This window comes from Mesoplodon densirostris, chromosome 4, assembly GCF_025265405.1.
Source record: "Mesoplodon densirostris isolate mMesDen1 chromosome 4, mMesDen1 primary haplotype, whole genome shotgun sequence".
Taxonomy (NCBI): domain Eukaryota; kingdom Metazoa; phylum Chordata; class Mammalia; order Artiodactyla; family Ziphiidae; genus Mesoplodon; species Mesoplodon densirostris.
The window spans coordinates 49,257,326-49,274,028 of NC_082664.1; the positions used below are offsets into that span (position 1 = coordinate 49,257,326).

The following is a 16,703-nucleotide window of genomic DNA, read 5'->3' on the forward strand; positions in this document are numbered from 1 at the left end:
GAAGAAATAAGAATGCATGTTAAGAATATCAGGTTTTTAAACATTTGCTAAGGTCTACTGAGCATGCAATAAAATAAGAATGAACAGTTTACTAAAATCCAAGCATTGTACCTTAATGTTTTGTTTCTTTGAATTTTTTTTTTAAATCAAGGCTTATAGATTAGAACCGTTAATACTGAAACACTACAGCAACATTTCACCAGTCCAGATCCACTGGTATAATACTTCCAATCCTCTACCTTATGAGTATATGAAGCCAAGCTTTCTTCACCCAGCAAAAGAACCTACCTCAATTTCAGACAGTGAAGGCATTTCAACAATACCAAGCCCTGTGACTTCACCAGTCTTGTCCCGCCGACACTATGGGGAATCTATAACAAATATAGGCAAAGCAAGCATATTAGGTAATTTCTTTTCAGTATTCCTTATCAATGAATTTAAGCACTTTTATATAGACATTAAATTTTAAGTACTTGGAAATACTCTATGTATTACAAAACATCCAACAGTTAATCCTCATGGTTAGAGTTAACCACCTTCTCACTGTTCATATTTGAGGGCAAAAGCCCTAAAGTTCTCTTAATTAGATCAGATCCTGTAGTTAAAGAATATGAGGTAGCTGGATGCACAAAAGAAGATCGGGGAATCAAGTCCCTCATTTTAATCTTGGCCCCATCCCTTACTGTGAGATCTTGGGAAGTCACGTAGTTTTTAATGCTCTGCTTCCTCATCCATGAAATGAGGGAGTGCTTGAGTACCAAGGGTGCCCCTGCCGACCAGTTCTCTGATCCCTGTCCTAAAAGTCTCTCGAAATATGTGTCCTTCCTGAGGGCAACAAGGGTATTTAATTTCTCTTTGAATGATCTCCAGTACCAGCCACAATGGTGTAGCGCCAGAGTCCAGTTCTGTGCCACTTTGGTTTGTCCATTGCTTTTGGTTATAAGTTGCCTTAGTATAAAATGCCACAAGATGGCACTATGAAAAGGCTTTATCTGCTGGACTCATTGATATTTGACTTCGTCATAAAGATTGTTTATTCATAGCTTTTTATAACATATCCACTTAACCTCAGGAGTAAGCATATCAATAGTGAATATATGCCTATGTGAATGGCATGGTTCTTTTATTAACATTTTTAATCTTACAAAATACTTTAAAAAACAATGATCACGAATAAAATAGAATCTTTATTACTTTGTAAGCTATATTCCTGGAGTTTGTACAACTCTCATTCTATTCAACACCATTTTTATTTAGAAACCTACAATATAAATTGTAATTTTCTTATGTACCCACCCTGGAAAAACGTGACTAGGGCTTAGTCCCTCTGCCAACTGGCTGTAAATATGGGTGGTGCTCTTTAGCCTGGTTTGTGGTGTAATTCAGCAGAATGACTGGCCTGTTTTGTGAAATGTAGGGGCTGCGAGCATTGGAAAGGGACTTGGAGGAATGTTGTTCTCAAGGTTCGGACGTTCATCTGCATCACAGCCATCTGAGGCATCAAGGGACTCTGTGGAAGACGAGAAGAAGCCGGTTGCCTCACCTCCCACGTCCACTGTGGCAACGCAGACCCTTGCACATAGCAGTTCTGGCTTTCTTGACTCTGCATGTTAGTTCATACTGTTCTTTACAAGTTTATACCGTTCCTTTTTAAAATGTGCGGAGCACAAAGGGTTAAGATATTAACACTAGCAGTCAACTCTTAATCTAAAGCCTGCCTTAGCTTTTAAAGAAACAATGCTTTTTCTTCTACTTACATTTTTAGGAATAATCCCTAGGTAAATGCAGTTTTACTCTCTGCGTTGGTGAATTAAGTAAAGAGAATTAATAATCAGGGCCTTGTGGCACAGAGGTGTTACACATCAAGCATAAAACAAATCTCTTTGTGGTAAGCACTCCCTGATTTTTCTAAAGTGTTTTTTTTTTTTTTAAATATGGTCTTCTCAGCCTTAGAAATTCATGTAATTGCTTCAAACCTATGCTGTATTTACTCTTGATACTTTTTAAAACTGCTGTGCCAAAGCCGTCCTGGTGCTAATCCCTCAGTTCCCTTCATCCAACTGAATTATAAAACCTTCAGAGCTTTAATTGTATTGGATCCACTGTATTGCTTCCAATCCTATCCCAGCTACCTTGTGTAAAATAGATACTCAAGAAATGAGTGAATGAAAGGATAATTATACTGGACTTATATTAGAATGGAGCTTTATTTAATTTTTTCCAGTGGATTTATAAGGTCTAAACTCTTGAATAGTTGTGAAACACTAATACACTTAGTATATATTTACTTCCAAGGATGTAAACTTGAACCTTATTTTTAAATGTCCAGTAAAATAAGACTAATAAGTCCTAGTTTTCCATTGACTTACATAAGGAAATGTTGACTCTGAAACTAGCTACTTCCTTTCTGTAACTATAGCAAGAAATTTTATTTTCTTCCTCTAAAAATCTTTAAACATTTCATTTCAGATACTTAGAGCCTTGTTTTCTTACTGTGTCTGCTACTCTGAATTTTAAAACAACCAGCGTTCATTGCCGTACGACAGTCCTAGGGTCTGGATCTTTCTCCAGAGTCACCTCCACTCCATGATGAATTATCCTAGCCATTTCTGAGTTGGGCATTCCTATTTGGGTCAATTCCATTTTTTTAACTTCATCATATCTATGTCAGACTCTGAGTACTAAAAATTTTATAATTGCAAGCCTTTTGAACACTGCCTAGAAAATTCATTTCAGATTTTGATATTCGTACAAAATTCATAGTTTTCTTATAAGAGTTCCTATACTATTGCTGACTTAAACTCTCACCTCTGCTTACTATCAGAAATGAGATTGTGAAAATACAAAATTCTGTTATAACATGCAGATGTCAAAGGAAAACTAAACTTCTGAGGAAAAATAACTTCAAAGAATTTTGTAAAATGGCAGGTAAATAGTCACAATTCCTTGTAATGTTAATGCACAGCAATGATGCTAGTAAACATTAGGGTGAATGAGGGAACAAGAAGAGCAGGGTATTTTGAGCCCAAGAGATGGGGTAATGAAGACATACAGAGAGAAGTCTATAGGGTCTGAGAGAAGAAACCTATCTTTCAGTTTTTCTACTATTTAACGTAGAAATTTCAAAGTGATAATAAAGAAGAAACCTATTTCTTCTTCCAGTACAAGTGAGTAGAGATGCTTAGCTGTATTGCATTATTATATTTTAATATCTTAACAGAGTATGTTTTCTGTCACTCTAGCATATAAATTCTTTGTTGGTCCTAATGGTAAATTACTTGCCAACTATAGACTCAACTAACTGTGAGCTAATCATGATTTCTTAGTTACATGTACTCATCTTTAGATACAGATTTTAAAAGCCCAACTTTTAAAATTGGACCACTACTACAGGAGAATTATACCTTTTAAATCAAATCCCCAAGATTCACCTTACTAATTCTTGAACTTGCTTCAGTAATACACTCTTCTATGTAATCCTGATTTAGACAGATTTCTTAAATCATAATTGCTATTTTGGATATATGTTGCAAATCATAAAACCTTTCTTCCTTAAATCTTCTTTCTGGAATTTGGTCACTGTGATTAGGTGACTCTGGCTTCCTTTCTTCCTTCCTTTCTGCTCACATTTGATTGCCTCAGTTCTTCTCGATAACCTTCATTCTGAAACTGCCAACTTTGATTCTCTTGCTTTTTGAGGGTAAGATGGACACCGACTGTGAATTCATGATCAATCAGGTTTCTCTCTTTGAAGATTTAGTGTTGTCAATTGAAACCATCTTATTGACATCAATTTGAAGCATCTTACATAGCTACTCTTAGTTTCTTTTGAAAAGTATAGGCTTATTTCCAGTGGTTTTACTGTTTCATTTCTTGTACTCCCCTGTGTTTGTAACATATTATGAAAAGAATCTGTTTCTTTTAGCATTGTTTTGCCTCTAGGTTAGAACTTAAATGAACTATACATTTGGGAGATATTTGGGTGTTAACAGATTATGACATATTTCAGAGTTAATTATGCTTACATTTTCCATGAAAGAGCTCTTCACAAAAACCAACGTGTGTACTTCTTTATGTAAGCTAGGTTTAATCAGCTTATTTGGGAGTATTGTTCTAACTTTTGGCCACTGCATCACTGAGGGCCATTTGTAACCATCAGCCAACACTTTACAGCATCTTGTGTTTTTTTTTCACAGATTTCAGACTTCAAGAATCGTTCTTTAATCTCCCACAACTTCTTTTTCCGGAAAATGTAATGCAGAATAAAGATAATACCCTCGGTATGGTATATGTCAGGAATAGCATTCAGAGCACTATGAAAATGATCTACTTAGATTTCTCCTGCTCATTGAAAAATTGGATCAGTTCTATGAGATCAGCTTGAATGTTACCATTAATAGACTATTTTATATGTATTCTCTTCCTGTATTTTCTAATCTTAAATGTAGTGGTCCACCAACCCCCGAGTATTGATTAGACACTTAATGTGCTAAAATATATGATACTCCTATATGCTTCTACAAAGAAGGAACCTTTTAGAGAGGTGAGAAAAGCATGAGGCCATTCTCTTTCTCCTCTATTGCCCTACAGCCTTCAAAGAGATTCAGTATTCTTTTCATGTAATATACTTAAAAGGATTTCATAGTATAAAGGATTTTATCATTTCTGATTATTTCAGATATTAATAACACTTCCCCTAGAGCTGTTGGTATGCCATAACTGATACTGATTTCAACATAAATATTTAATGTTCTTTAGAGGTGTAGGTTCGCTTTGAAAAAATTATTATTATTGGATGTAAGAGATATTTTCAGTCTCAATTTTCAGCAGATTCAAAATGTATCAGTAAAGATTAATCTTAGCAGTTTAAAATTATTTTCATCATTAACTTCTCATTCCTTTTTTTATAGCTCCTTTCTCTTTCCTTTTTTTTAAATATTGAATTTTACCTTTAACAAAAAAATAAGTTACAGGTGTTTCCTTGGATTTTTTAACCATATCTAATTTTATAATTTCTGTATTTATAATTGCTAATTTTCATGCATTTTTTTCTATTTTCAAAAAAAAAACCTTATTTGATATAGATTCCAAAACAGTGTTTCAGCATAACAAGCTGATTTGGGTTTTGGGCTCTATAACAGCAGTTTGTGTTGATCTAACTCAGTGAAATCCCCTCAACAAATGATCTTATATAAGTGCTCTCTCTGGCCTCTGTTCATGTAATGGTCACTTCCATAGAGAAATAATTGATGTGTGCTTTTTGCATATTTAGTTGGAGAAAGGAAAATTAATCCACTCATACGTTTGTCCTACATTCAAGTAGTCCTTTTTATTCACTACCTTAAAACCATCCCAGCTACCCAAGCAATTAGACCACTAATCATAATTGCACCACACTGATCTGATTCAGATGGTATTATGTATATGGCTTCTATTTTCTCTTTTCCTGTTTTTATTCATTCAACAATTTTACCATGAGCCAAGTAGGTAGTCACTAGAAAAGATACCAGGATGAAACAGATTTCATTGCTGCCCATTAAGATTTTAAATGCTGGTGTGGAAGTTAAGTATTTTTTAGAGGACATATATTCTAGTAGGGAAGGTAGATAACTACAGGAATAATTATATATATATATATAATATATGATAGAATGTGATGAGCCACATAACAGAGAAACAGGTAAAGGCCTCTGTCAGTTCTAAGGAATGAGAAAATGATTTAACCTGGAGAAATCAAAAAAAGCTTTGTGGAAGTAGGATTTGGACAAGCAGAGATGAAGAGACAGTGCAGAGAGAATAAACAGCATAAGCAGAAACACAGGTGGGAAGCACAGGGTATGTAGAGAACCAGAAGTTAGTTTTGAGGAGAACCAAGGATGAGTGGAAGGGAGTAGTTCTGAATGTGATCAGGAACATTTCTCCAACCAGATGGTAGAGGATCCAATAAATCTGGGCATCTCCAGGAGTTTCTTTATATTCGACCCATGAGCCTGTTTTTACCCAAATAGCCCATCTGTTGTCAAATGTTAGGTATATGAATGTCTTTCAGGGTATATTAGTGTCAGGAAATTTGGGGGTTACAAATGACAACTGATTATAAAACTCATTATGGAGTTTTTGTTATTTTTTTCAAATAAAGGATGGTTAGAGAATATTCTTAAATATATTTGAAGCTATGATAAGTCACAAAATGTAAATATTCCTTGGATGTCCAACACCTAACCACGTGAAATATATAGTTGCTCTGAGGCAGCACAAAAATAAGAAGACATAATTTATCAAGAACTCTGAGCACAATCTTTCTTATTGCAAATGAATCTTTCACCAGTCATTTGGAAACCCAGTTTCCTTTACCTAGTACTTTAAGTGGTTTTCTTGGTATCTACCTGAAGCAAAAAATCATGCAATTATGACCATAATTGTTATTTACAAATAAGATAACTTTTAAGATTCATTAAGTTTTTGAAAATTTCTCTCCAGGGAAGTTAAGACACTCCCATTAAATAGAAGAAACCTGTCTAGTTAGTACACATTATAATACTAAGATGGTGACTTTCTATTCATATATTTTACTTTTCAACACCATATCCATGTTGACAGGCCCTGTGCACAAAAGAATTCTCTGCTGAAGGCACAGTGCAAATTGTTGATGATTGTTAAAAGCCAACAACCTTTTTTTCATTTTTACCTCTCTTCAATTGTTCAGGAATCTCATTCTTTTTTTTTTTTTTTTTTTGTAGATAGAGGAATTTTAGCACTTAGGCACTCAAGAGAGAGAAAGAAGGGCAAAGTGATGATTTTATGTTCTCCTTTCTTTTTGACCTAACTCGGTGAGAGAAACTCAGAAAAAACTACTAACCTGTATGGTGCCACCCCTTCTTGATATGGTAACAATGAGAAAGTGGGTCCAAGGCAACTCCATGTAGATTTGGACTAACTTTGGCCAAGAGCACATCTCATAGCACATATATTGATGGAATAGTGCTGCCATGTAGTAACCCCACTCCCTTGGGAATTCTGTGATCTACAGAAAGGGGGAAGATGAGACATAGGCCCTCTTACATCCATCCATCCACCTGCAAAACCAACACAAATGTGAGGTCAGCTGCAATGGCAGCCAGACTGCCTGGGGTAAGCCTTTTAAGGAAGATGAGAGACTAAAATAGGTTCATCAGGTACAAGCTGGCTACCTAATTCCCATTTTGATGGGGACAACCTACAGATAAATAGAAAGGGATAGGGAGGGGCAATCTAGTTAGTGACACTTATTGAAGATCCTCTGGGTGATGAGAAGTACAAGGGCATATAATATAATGGAACAATAAATTTATCATTTGAGTTTATAGTATATGAAAGGCAGTGTTGCACAGTAATAGCATATTAAGAATACATTTCAGGGACATAAAATCAAAGTGGAGCCAAATAACACTAGTTGAACATCTCCCTTTCTTTGACTTTAAAACAACAGTTCAACCTAAGACTTGGACTAGGAAGACATTCTACAGTGGCATTTAAAAGTGAATTCTTGGGCCTCCCTGGTGGCGCAGTGGTTGAGAGTCCGCCTGCCGATGCAGGGGATACGGGTTCGTGCCCCGGTCTGGGAGGATCCCATATGCCGCGGAGCGGCTGGGCCCGTGAGCCATGGCCGCTGGGCCTGCACGTCCGGAGCCTGTGCTCCGCAACGGGAGAGGCCACAACAGTGAGAGGCCCGCATACCGCAAAAAGAAAAAAAAAAAAAAAAAAGTGAATTCTTAGAAATAAATTGGTGTGGGCTTCACCAGTTTTACTGTGTATGTTTCCCATCTCTTCTGTTTTTCCTCTTATTTCTCCTTTTTTTTCTTTATAACTAACTTCACCTTGACTCTTCTTCATCGTGCTCGAGAATTCATTTCCTCTTTTCGTCTTCCTGTCTGTTGTGACAGAATGTACCTACCAATTTAACACAAATGTCCCATGGAATACAAAAGATAAAAAATTAAGACATTACTATCCCACAGTTCCACATGTGGATTTCAACTATTTCTTATTATGGATTAGCTTATCATAATTTAAATGAGAAAAATACTTTGTATTTTGTTTTTTAGAAAACTTTGTAAAAAGCCTATGTTGATATATTTCATGGGGTTTTATAACCTAACTGGGTATTTATGCTGTTTAAGTGTAAACCTTATCTAAAAATGTATCGATATTTTCTGACATTCTTTGTCAGAAAAGCACAATTGAATAGAAAAATAACAACTGTAAATGCATTTTAAAATCACCAAATGGTATCGTCACAAAATACCTGTTTAAAATAAGCATTAGCTAAACATTTGTGTGAAATCATTTTCTAAAATGATGTGATTTCCTATATGCAATTACCAAATTTCCAGGGTAACGCAAAACCCAACTTTTCCTCCCACACCCTTAGTTTTTGCCAGTTTTTACTTTTCACATCTGCTGGTACTCTGAACAAAGAGTCGACTTTGAGTGTCTGAATAGTAGTGATTTCAGTGCTTTTTATTTTTAAGACAGACCCTTCAAAATATTGTATGGCTCATTGACAGTTTTAAAGGAGTTCCTGAAGATCAAATTATCGTTTTCTAAGTGTTCTAAGGATTTGTTAGATGAACCGATCGCAATCTTAGAGCCTTGATTTGGTAAGGTGGTTTCTCTCTAACACGTATTGCAGGGACTTTCTGTGTGTTTAGAAAAGACTTGAGTGAATTCACTGAACTGTTTGAAGACAACACTGTTATAAACTGAAATCCTTCCTCTCAAGAATTACCATTGTTCCTCCCAGTTTAACTTTCCTGGCCACCTAGTGGATTCTTTTATTAAACAAACATTTAATGAGCGTGTGTGTCCCAGGTGCATGTTAGGCCCTGCTGACAGGATAGAGACTAGGGTGTGTCGTGGCTGCCTTTGAGGAATTCAGCCAAGTGGAGAGGAAAACGTGGTAGGACTGTAATAGATGTTATCTTCCAACACGTCTCCCTGAGCCAGTTGATGTAAAGGGCCTCCCCAATGAAGGAGACTTTGAGTGCCCTGTTGCACTCCTGCAGGCATTGTTACATGTAAGCCTGGCCCATCATTCTGCAAGAAGGCTGTTGGCCTTATTTTACGGATTAGGCACAGAGATTAAATGGGAAAGCCAGGATTTGAGCCCAGTTTCTTTATTCCAAATATACTATGTGATACCAAGCGAGATTTTTGTTTATTTGCTTTATTATTCCATATTGACCTGAGCATACAAAGGAAAGGGTTCACCAAATAGAATCCTGAGCTGCTGAGGCTCTTGAGTGTTTTTTCCTGTAAGATTAGAGTGGAAAGTCACTTTTTAAAAAATAGTAATAATAATTAGGAGAGTCACTTCTATGTGGTAAATTTTTATTCTCAACTCTAGTAAGTCTATATAGAACCAATCTTGTAATACTTATTCATTTGTTTGACTTCTTTTCCTTTTAGTGGAATTGGATCACAGAATTGATTTTGAACTCAGAGAAGGCCTTGTGGAGAGCCGCTATTGGTCAGCTGTCACATCGCATACCGCCTATTGGTCGTCCTTGGATGTTGCCCTCTTTCTTTTAACCTTCATGTACAAACATGAGCACGATAATAGTGCAAAACCCAACTTTGATCCAGTCTGAACTGTTGAAGGACATTAATGGCCCCAAACTGACTTTTTTCTGTTAAAATATGTGTGTCAACATATGGAAGTTTCAGGTTTAAGTATGTTTCACTTTTGTTTAGGGTAAGAAATATTTGAATTTAGAAGCACTTTATTTTACTTTAAAAAAACAAAGCAAATGTTCAGTCCGAAAGAAGTTATTTATAGTTTTCCTCATTTTAAGTATGAGTCTGACAGAACCCCCTGCAGAGAATCAAGCAAGACCTGGAAGTAAGGAGGACTTGGGTGGACTGCAAGGTTATAGATCACAATCTAATTTCTCCCAAATATAAAGGCATATTAATGGGTTGAATCTAATGTATTAACCAAAATATGTTATAAATCTAAAATGATCAAGGTCCAGGGTATTCTACGTAAAGATCACAAGGTGGTATCATTGTTTTCGATTTCCATGGAAGCTTCCATTTCCACAATTTCTTTGAAACATGAGTGTAACAGATTTTAAATGTTTTGAATTTAACTTGTTTAGAAAAACTAATGCTAAAATAGAAGCAACATTTGAACTATTGTATTTATAGTTTATTACCTCTAATTGTTTTATGTCAATGTATGAAACATTACATTTTTTAAAATGTTTCCTTTGAACAATTTAAGAACCATATTTATTTTCTATAGTGTTAAGACCCTTTTTTCTCAGAACTCCATCTTTGTACTCTTCAGATGAATATATAGACACTGTGGCATACTTTAAGCATTTTTTTCATTAAAAAATTGTAGTTTTACACAAATAACACTAGTTCAATTATTTTGAAAAAAAATGAACTTTTTATTATGTCCCATGTACCTCAGAGAAAGCTGAAGTTTTCTAAACTTGACATGGAATACTCCATAATGAATACATTTAATAAACTTTACTGGAAAATTAGTAAACTTCTTTGGAGTAGGGAGTATGACAACTAAATTTTGAATATATAAGCATCTGTGTGCCAAACAATTAACATATAAAAAGGGGATGGAGTGCCACTAAAGTGTTTAAGGAATCGTAATTGAGACATAGACACAATAGTTCAGGATTCTGAGGCATTGAAAGAGTTTCCTCAGCTGTAATTTTTTCCACAGTGCTTTTCATCTGAGGAGCTCAAAGTGCTTTGCGATTTAATAATCTATGTAGTAGCTTCTTGAGGTAAGTAAATGAGTGTTATTCTCATGTTATATGTTAGTACACTAAGGCACCAAAACATTTAAAGTGCCTTGAATTAGATTACAGAGCAAATCAGAGCTCAGACTGAAGACAGACCATATTCTCTTATGTGCTGTTCATTGACTGATAATTCACATGTGACCTCTTGTTTTGCAAACAGTAATAACAGAAGTTGCAATTCATAATTTGGAAAAATGACTGTGAAGCCAGTACTTTACCCTACTCGTCATATACATTCTTGGGTTCTCACACTCAAAGGAGGAGTTACTTAGAGGGGATCAGTAGCCATCTTTGCCACAACCAACCCATACTTCTGAGAGGCTTCCACTGGGTTCCACTTAAGGTGCTATCTTTGCTTATCTTAGCTCCCCAGGAATCGTCAAACTGGGAGCAAAGTTGGTCGATTGTACATCTCACCTTCTCCTTTCTTTTTAAGATGATAGAATCTTTGGATTACTTGTAGGTTTTACTCAGCACTGTCAGTCCTCTATCTGTTTTTGGCCTTCCATTGAATTTGCACAACATAAAGCACTTCTTTTTAGTGCTTAAAAAGATCCCAAGGCTCCATGCCCAAATACGTGACTCACTAAGAAACTCTTGCTATAAAAGGCTTTTGATGCAATCTTAGCAAAGCTGAAGCAATGTCTTTCGAATTTAGAGATTCCTGTGAACTCAGGTCATTCTCATACCCTGTTTGTTTCGTAGGTCTATTTACTTCTCAGGAGAATTAAACTCATATCCCATATGACTTTATCATTAAAGGTATGTGAGCATTTGGGTGGTATGACACTCACATGCCTAAGAGCTTTAAGGGATTCATTCTCTTTTTTGGGGGGGTGGGGCGCTGCCCTGGGTCTTCGTGTGGCTTGCAGCTTCTCTAGTTGCACGCTTAGTTGCAGTATGTGGGATCTTAGTTCCCCGACCAGGGATTGGACCTGGACACCCTACATTGGAAGCGTGGAGTCTCAACCACTGGACCACGAGGGAAGTCCCAAGGGATTCATTCTTAACCATTAGAATGTGAAGAGCCCCTTTTACCTGAGAGGATTGAAAACCTAGCAAACCTTTTCATTTGATATAGAGTAAAAAGAAAAGTATATTCCCATAGCTATAGGAATATATCTGCTTCCCTTTTTTCATATTGAGGAAAAAAATCCAATTTAACCCCATGGAAGTTATTTGAGTTCTTGAAAATAGTAACATTCAAAACCCCCTTTTCAAAATGAGATATTCTGGATTATTGGATAGGGGTTTTGTTTTCAATTCATTATTTCATCAATAGAGATGGCGATTTTGATTTCACAGTACTCTTCTTGTTTCCATGTCTGCATGTTATCATGGAATGTACTTGTACGTACTCAAGTAATATACAGAGTATGTGTAATTATAGCTTGATTTAGGAGCTAAGTCAGTTACTGAGTAATATTTTGCAACTTTATTCCAGCAAGTACTAAATTTTTGATACCATTAAAATTTTATTCTCTATTTTGTGTACCTGCTATGATGATTCTTCTGAGTACTGGTCAGACTGTTCAAACAATTTTAATCTAGTTAGGTCCCCAAGAATTATTTAAACTTAGAATGAGGAGAAAGTTTTGTTCATAACTTTATTTTCAACAGTAATTATGCTTGTGTTATAATCCAGTGTTACAGTATATTAGAACATATTATAAAATGTACTCAGTTTTCCATAGCAAGCCTTAGGAATCTTATGTTTGTCTTCTATTAAATAGCATCTGTCAGCCTTTGGAAATTCTCACATTGAACGTTCTGTAGAAGCCCTCAGACAGTGACATGTAAACATTCATCTCATTCTCATTTTCTCTCTGTTGTTTCCTCGTTGGGGGCTGAAGCATTTGGGTCATATCCTTCCCCCAAAGAGCAAACAGGAAAGGAAACCATCAGTGGAGTGTCACGGCCAATTCCACAACTCCTTCCAGTGATGACACTTGAGCCCTTTAAGGTGGAATCGGACCAAACCTAGAAAGTTCACTGTAAGGCCTACAGTAGAGGGAAAAAAACTGAATTGCCTTCTGCTTAGGTTAGTTAATATTTCTGTCTTCTCAGCTGTAATGAGTAAGGCATTTGGACAATTGAGAAAACTAATTTGAGTGTTATGTCTTAACAATTGTTTGAATAATCTTGTTAGCATGGAAATGGGGCTAAAAAAGATATGCGATATTAAAGAAGAGTCAAGGCAGAGCTAAAAAGAGGATGTAGTAGTCATTGACTGGAGAAAGAACTGGAACTTGACCAGACAGTCTTGAGTGTTGGGTAGGTAACTTCTGTGGTTACTCTCAAGTGTCTCTTACCCAGATTCTGCTGTCATCCCTGCTCCTCAAGCCTCTGCCAAGAGTCAGATGGTCCTCTGGCTGAATTTGAAACACATGCATTAAATCCTTTTATGGTTAGGTATGGGCAACGCATATAGTTTCCTGACATCTTATAATAACTTACCTACATAGAAAAACTTTTGCTGTATCTACAGCAGATTCGGCAGGAAGCGCCCCTACTGAACTCTGAACTCTGTTACTTCTAGGATGGGTCTAGGAAGCCTGCAGACCACGCTGTCTCCTTTTGCAGTAGTCAGAGGGAAAGGAAGTTGCCAAGGAAGTATGTGTAGTATTGAGCTTGGAGCAGTGTACAGAATGGCGGGATATAAAATTTCATCTCAAAGGTCTCATTTAGTAAATGTTACTGCTGGCATGATAACAGCCTTGGTCATATGCATCCTATTTTAGTCTTCATTGGATGTTTGCAATGATTCAAAGGATCCTAAAATTTCGGGGTTTGTTCAGATTTTAGAGGTCATCTAGTCCAACCCTGTTTTAGTTTCATGTGAGCATTTAAATAGCATAGAGGTCATGAAAAGTGAAGGGAGGGGTGGCATGTTAGCTTCAGCCCAAAGACATTGAGAGACTAAATACTCAGCAGTAGAGGAGGGAATTTGATGGTGTCTCTAAGGAAAAATGTCGTTGACCACAGTAGAATTCTAAAGCTGGAAGGGCTGTAGATATCCTCATTTTCCAAAGCATGTTCTGGGGACTTTAATAGATGTCGGTTCAGAAAATAAGTTTGGGAAATGCCAAATTTAGAAGACTCCTTTACGGCAGGACTTTCAGGAGCCTCTGATGCATTAAATGCAGTGTGAATCTATCTGGTGCTGTGGGGTGGAGGAGGGGGAGTTTTTCCAAACTTATTTAACCATAACTTTATTTATATGAATATACTTAGAGAAGTGCCATCACATTTAATTCCTGTATTTTACAGAGATGTATCGTTTTGTTTGACAAGTGACCACTCCCACCCTATAAGGTCACATGGCCAGCCAATGACAGAGTCAGAATTAGAACCTAGTCCCCTGATTCCCAGCTTTGTCTTACACCACAGTGCCTGTGTTTCCTTCCCATAATACATATCGAGCTCCTAAATGGCAGAAACTACGTCGGGGCAGGGCGGGGGGTGGGGGGGAGCGCTCGCGTGATGCTTTTGGAGCTGTGAGCTCTCAACGAATGGCTCTAGGCTTGAGTTCCCCAGTTGGTTTCCTTTGTTCCCAGGCTGTCCTGAAAGAATGCCCTACCGGGTCTGGATAGACTTCCTTTCGTGTCTTAGATTCAAAATACCCAAAAAAAAGAAAAGCAAAAGAGGAAATTTCCTGGCAGCCAAGTGGTTAGGACCCTGTGCTTTCACTGCCGAGGGCTGGGTGGCACAATCAAAGAAAATAATAATAAGCAAAAGAATGAAAAAATTACATAAGAAAAATCCAAAATGCCCAGGATACATTGTATTAGTTTTCCATTCTAGTGACAAATACAAACTTGGTAGGGAAACAAGTTGCACAGTGTTAAATAATGTTTAATATTCCTTTTGTTTCCTTTCTGTACTGTTTATATGTTGACCTTTTATCAATTCATGACAAGTAGAGCCCTTCTAAAACTGTTCCAACATAGGTTAACTAATAGAAATTTTAAAAGTCAAGTACTATGTGGAGAATATGAGACGAGTTTCTGGTGTGTGTGCGTGTTTTCCCCAAAAACAGTCTCTTGGCAGGTAGTTAGCATGAACTTTTCCTCAGCCTTTGTGTTTGAATAGGGGTGGGAGTGCACTTAGTATTGTCTGTTACCTTCTGTTTTTTCATTTATGTGTCACAGAGTGCATCTCGCTTCCTTCCCACTGTGCAGTTGCCAGGCTGTGTTGGGAAGCTGTTCTTTAGGGAGGTTACATCTGGTCTTCTGTTGGAGAGTAAGATGAAAAACAAGTATGTTAATACTTGACCTTTAGTACTTTCTCCTGGAAGACATCGAATATCTATGAGCTCCTTCATACCTTCCCTTGACGACACCCACACTCACTACCATCTCTGCTTGATCTCTGAAAATATTTGATTCCCCATGAGCTTTGTGATGGAAAAGTACAACCATTTTGTGGGTCTAAGGCTGTCATAATAAATCCAAACTCCGCCAGTAAGAGTCTGAGAAGTTTTTTGTTTTTTGCTCTTAGGTACAATTCTCAGAGGCAGCTAACACTATGACTCTCTTGCGACCCTTACGTTGTTGCCTTTCTTTCAGCTTCTATGACCTCTTCTTGCGTTTACCCTCCCTAAGTGCTGTCAGTGACTACAGTAACAATTCACAGAAGGTGGCCTTTTTCCTTCCCTTTCCTTTGTTGCCTTTCATTTTCAGTTAGCAAAGCAGGTTAGTTTTCTCAGAATGTTCAGTTTTACTGAAGCATTTTTCCCGTTTGATCTGTGTAGTGATCAGTTCAGAGGGCAAAAAATATATAACTTTCATTTTAGAATTGTCCAGTTTTGATTTTTCTCATTTGGAACTAGTGCATGCACCTTTAATAATTTCAAGGAAGTGAGAGATAAATGTAGTTTTCTCCTGGATTACACTGTTTCTCTAGCTGAATGATCCATTCATTATCTCATTCACCAAGTGCAAGTATTGTGCTCTCTAGTAAACAGCCTCAAAGAGTAGGCTGTTCTAAGCATTCTTGGGAACATATTCCTCCTAATCTTTGATTAGATAATCCAGAAAGTTCATGAAGAGTGAAAATATTAAAATCTACCTCTTCACGAGCAATGGCCACCACACTACCTCCTACGAGGAGGGTCAGTGGCCACTGTGGCACACTGGCTCCCTCAACTGTGAGAGGAAAAGGTTGGCACATGCTGATCTTATAGAATAAAACCCATTCACAGCTTCTCAATTGTGAATGGGTCAAAAGATGACCATAGTCCTCAGGCCTTCAGGCTAATCTGAATATGTGATAACTGATAGAAAAGTAAGTCCAAGAACCCATACAGATTGGGACCAATCACTACCACAGTTCCACTTAACTTCCCATTTCCCTCACCCTTTGGTTGGTGTCAGACTGAAAAGTAGGGTTTTAGGTGTATTTTGTAAGAATCCAGGCATTTCAGTGCTAGATAAAAGCAGTTCCCTCAAGTGGTGTTGACTTTAGATTGGGAAATAAACGGCCAGGATGTAGGGATGACGTATAGAATTTGAGACGGGACAGTGTATGAACTGGAGAAAGAAAAGGCAAACATGGGGAAGGAAAGAAACTTGGTCCCTGGTCATGATAGTCTGGCAGCTTAGACATTTCATTTTCAGAGAAAGGGGGGTGATAGGGTGGGATGGGTCTGATCACAACATCTCTTGAACTGAAGCCCTTGGATGGTTCCATTTATCACTGGAGGCCCTACACCCTAGCCCAACCTGCATCTCCTGCCTGAGTTCTCACTGCTTATCTTCAGCAGCATTTCTGTCACAGGCTGCACACCATTGGCCTAAGAATGCATGCATTTTAGTTATTGTAGTGGTTACCTGTTGTTTTTGTCTACCCAACATCCTGTTTCTCTTCCTTTAGGGTCCTCTCCTCCCATCT

General features: G+C 37.2%; 1 protein-coding gene across 7 annotated transcripts in view; it reads left to right on the forward strand.

The window, feature by feature from the left end:
- The window catches only part of DDHD1 (DDHD domain containing 1), a 95,113-nt gene extending 79,849 nt beyond the window's left edge, over positions 1-15,264 (forward strand). For 2 of the 7 annotated variants that reach the window (XM_060096196.1, XM_060096198.1), the window contains 4 exons: positions 152-404; positions 1,418-1,609; positions 4,197-4,280; positions 9,448-15,264. In XM_060096196.1, the coding sequence (XP_059952179.1) occupies positions 152-404; positions 1,418-1,609; positions 4,197-4,280; positions 9,448-9,629 (711 nt within the window). In that variant the 3' untranslated portion in view covers positions 9,630-15,264. Of the gene's footprint in view, positions 1-151; positions 405-1,417; positions 1,615-4,196; positions 4,281-9,447 lie in introns of those variants that run through there. The other 5 variants (XM_060096197.1, XM_060096199.1, XM_060096202.1 and 2 more) reach the window with 4 other exon arrangements.
- Positions 15,265-16,703: the final 1,439 nt, after the last annotated feature.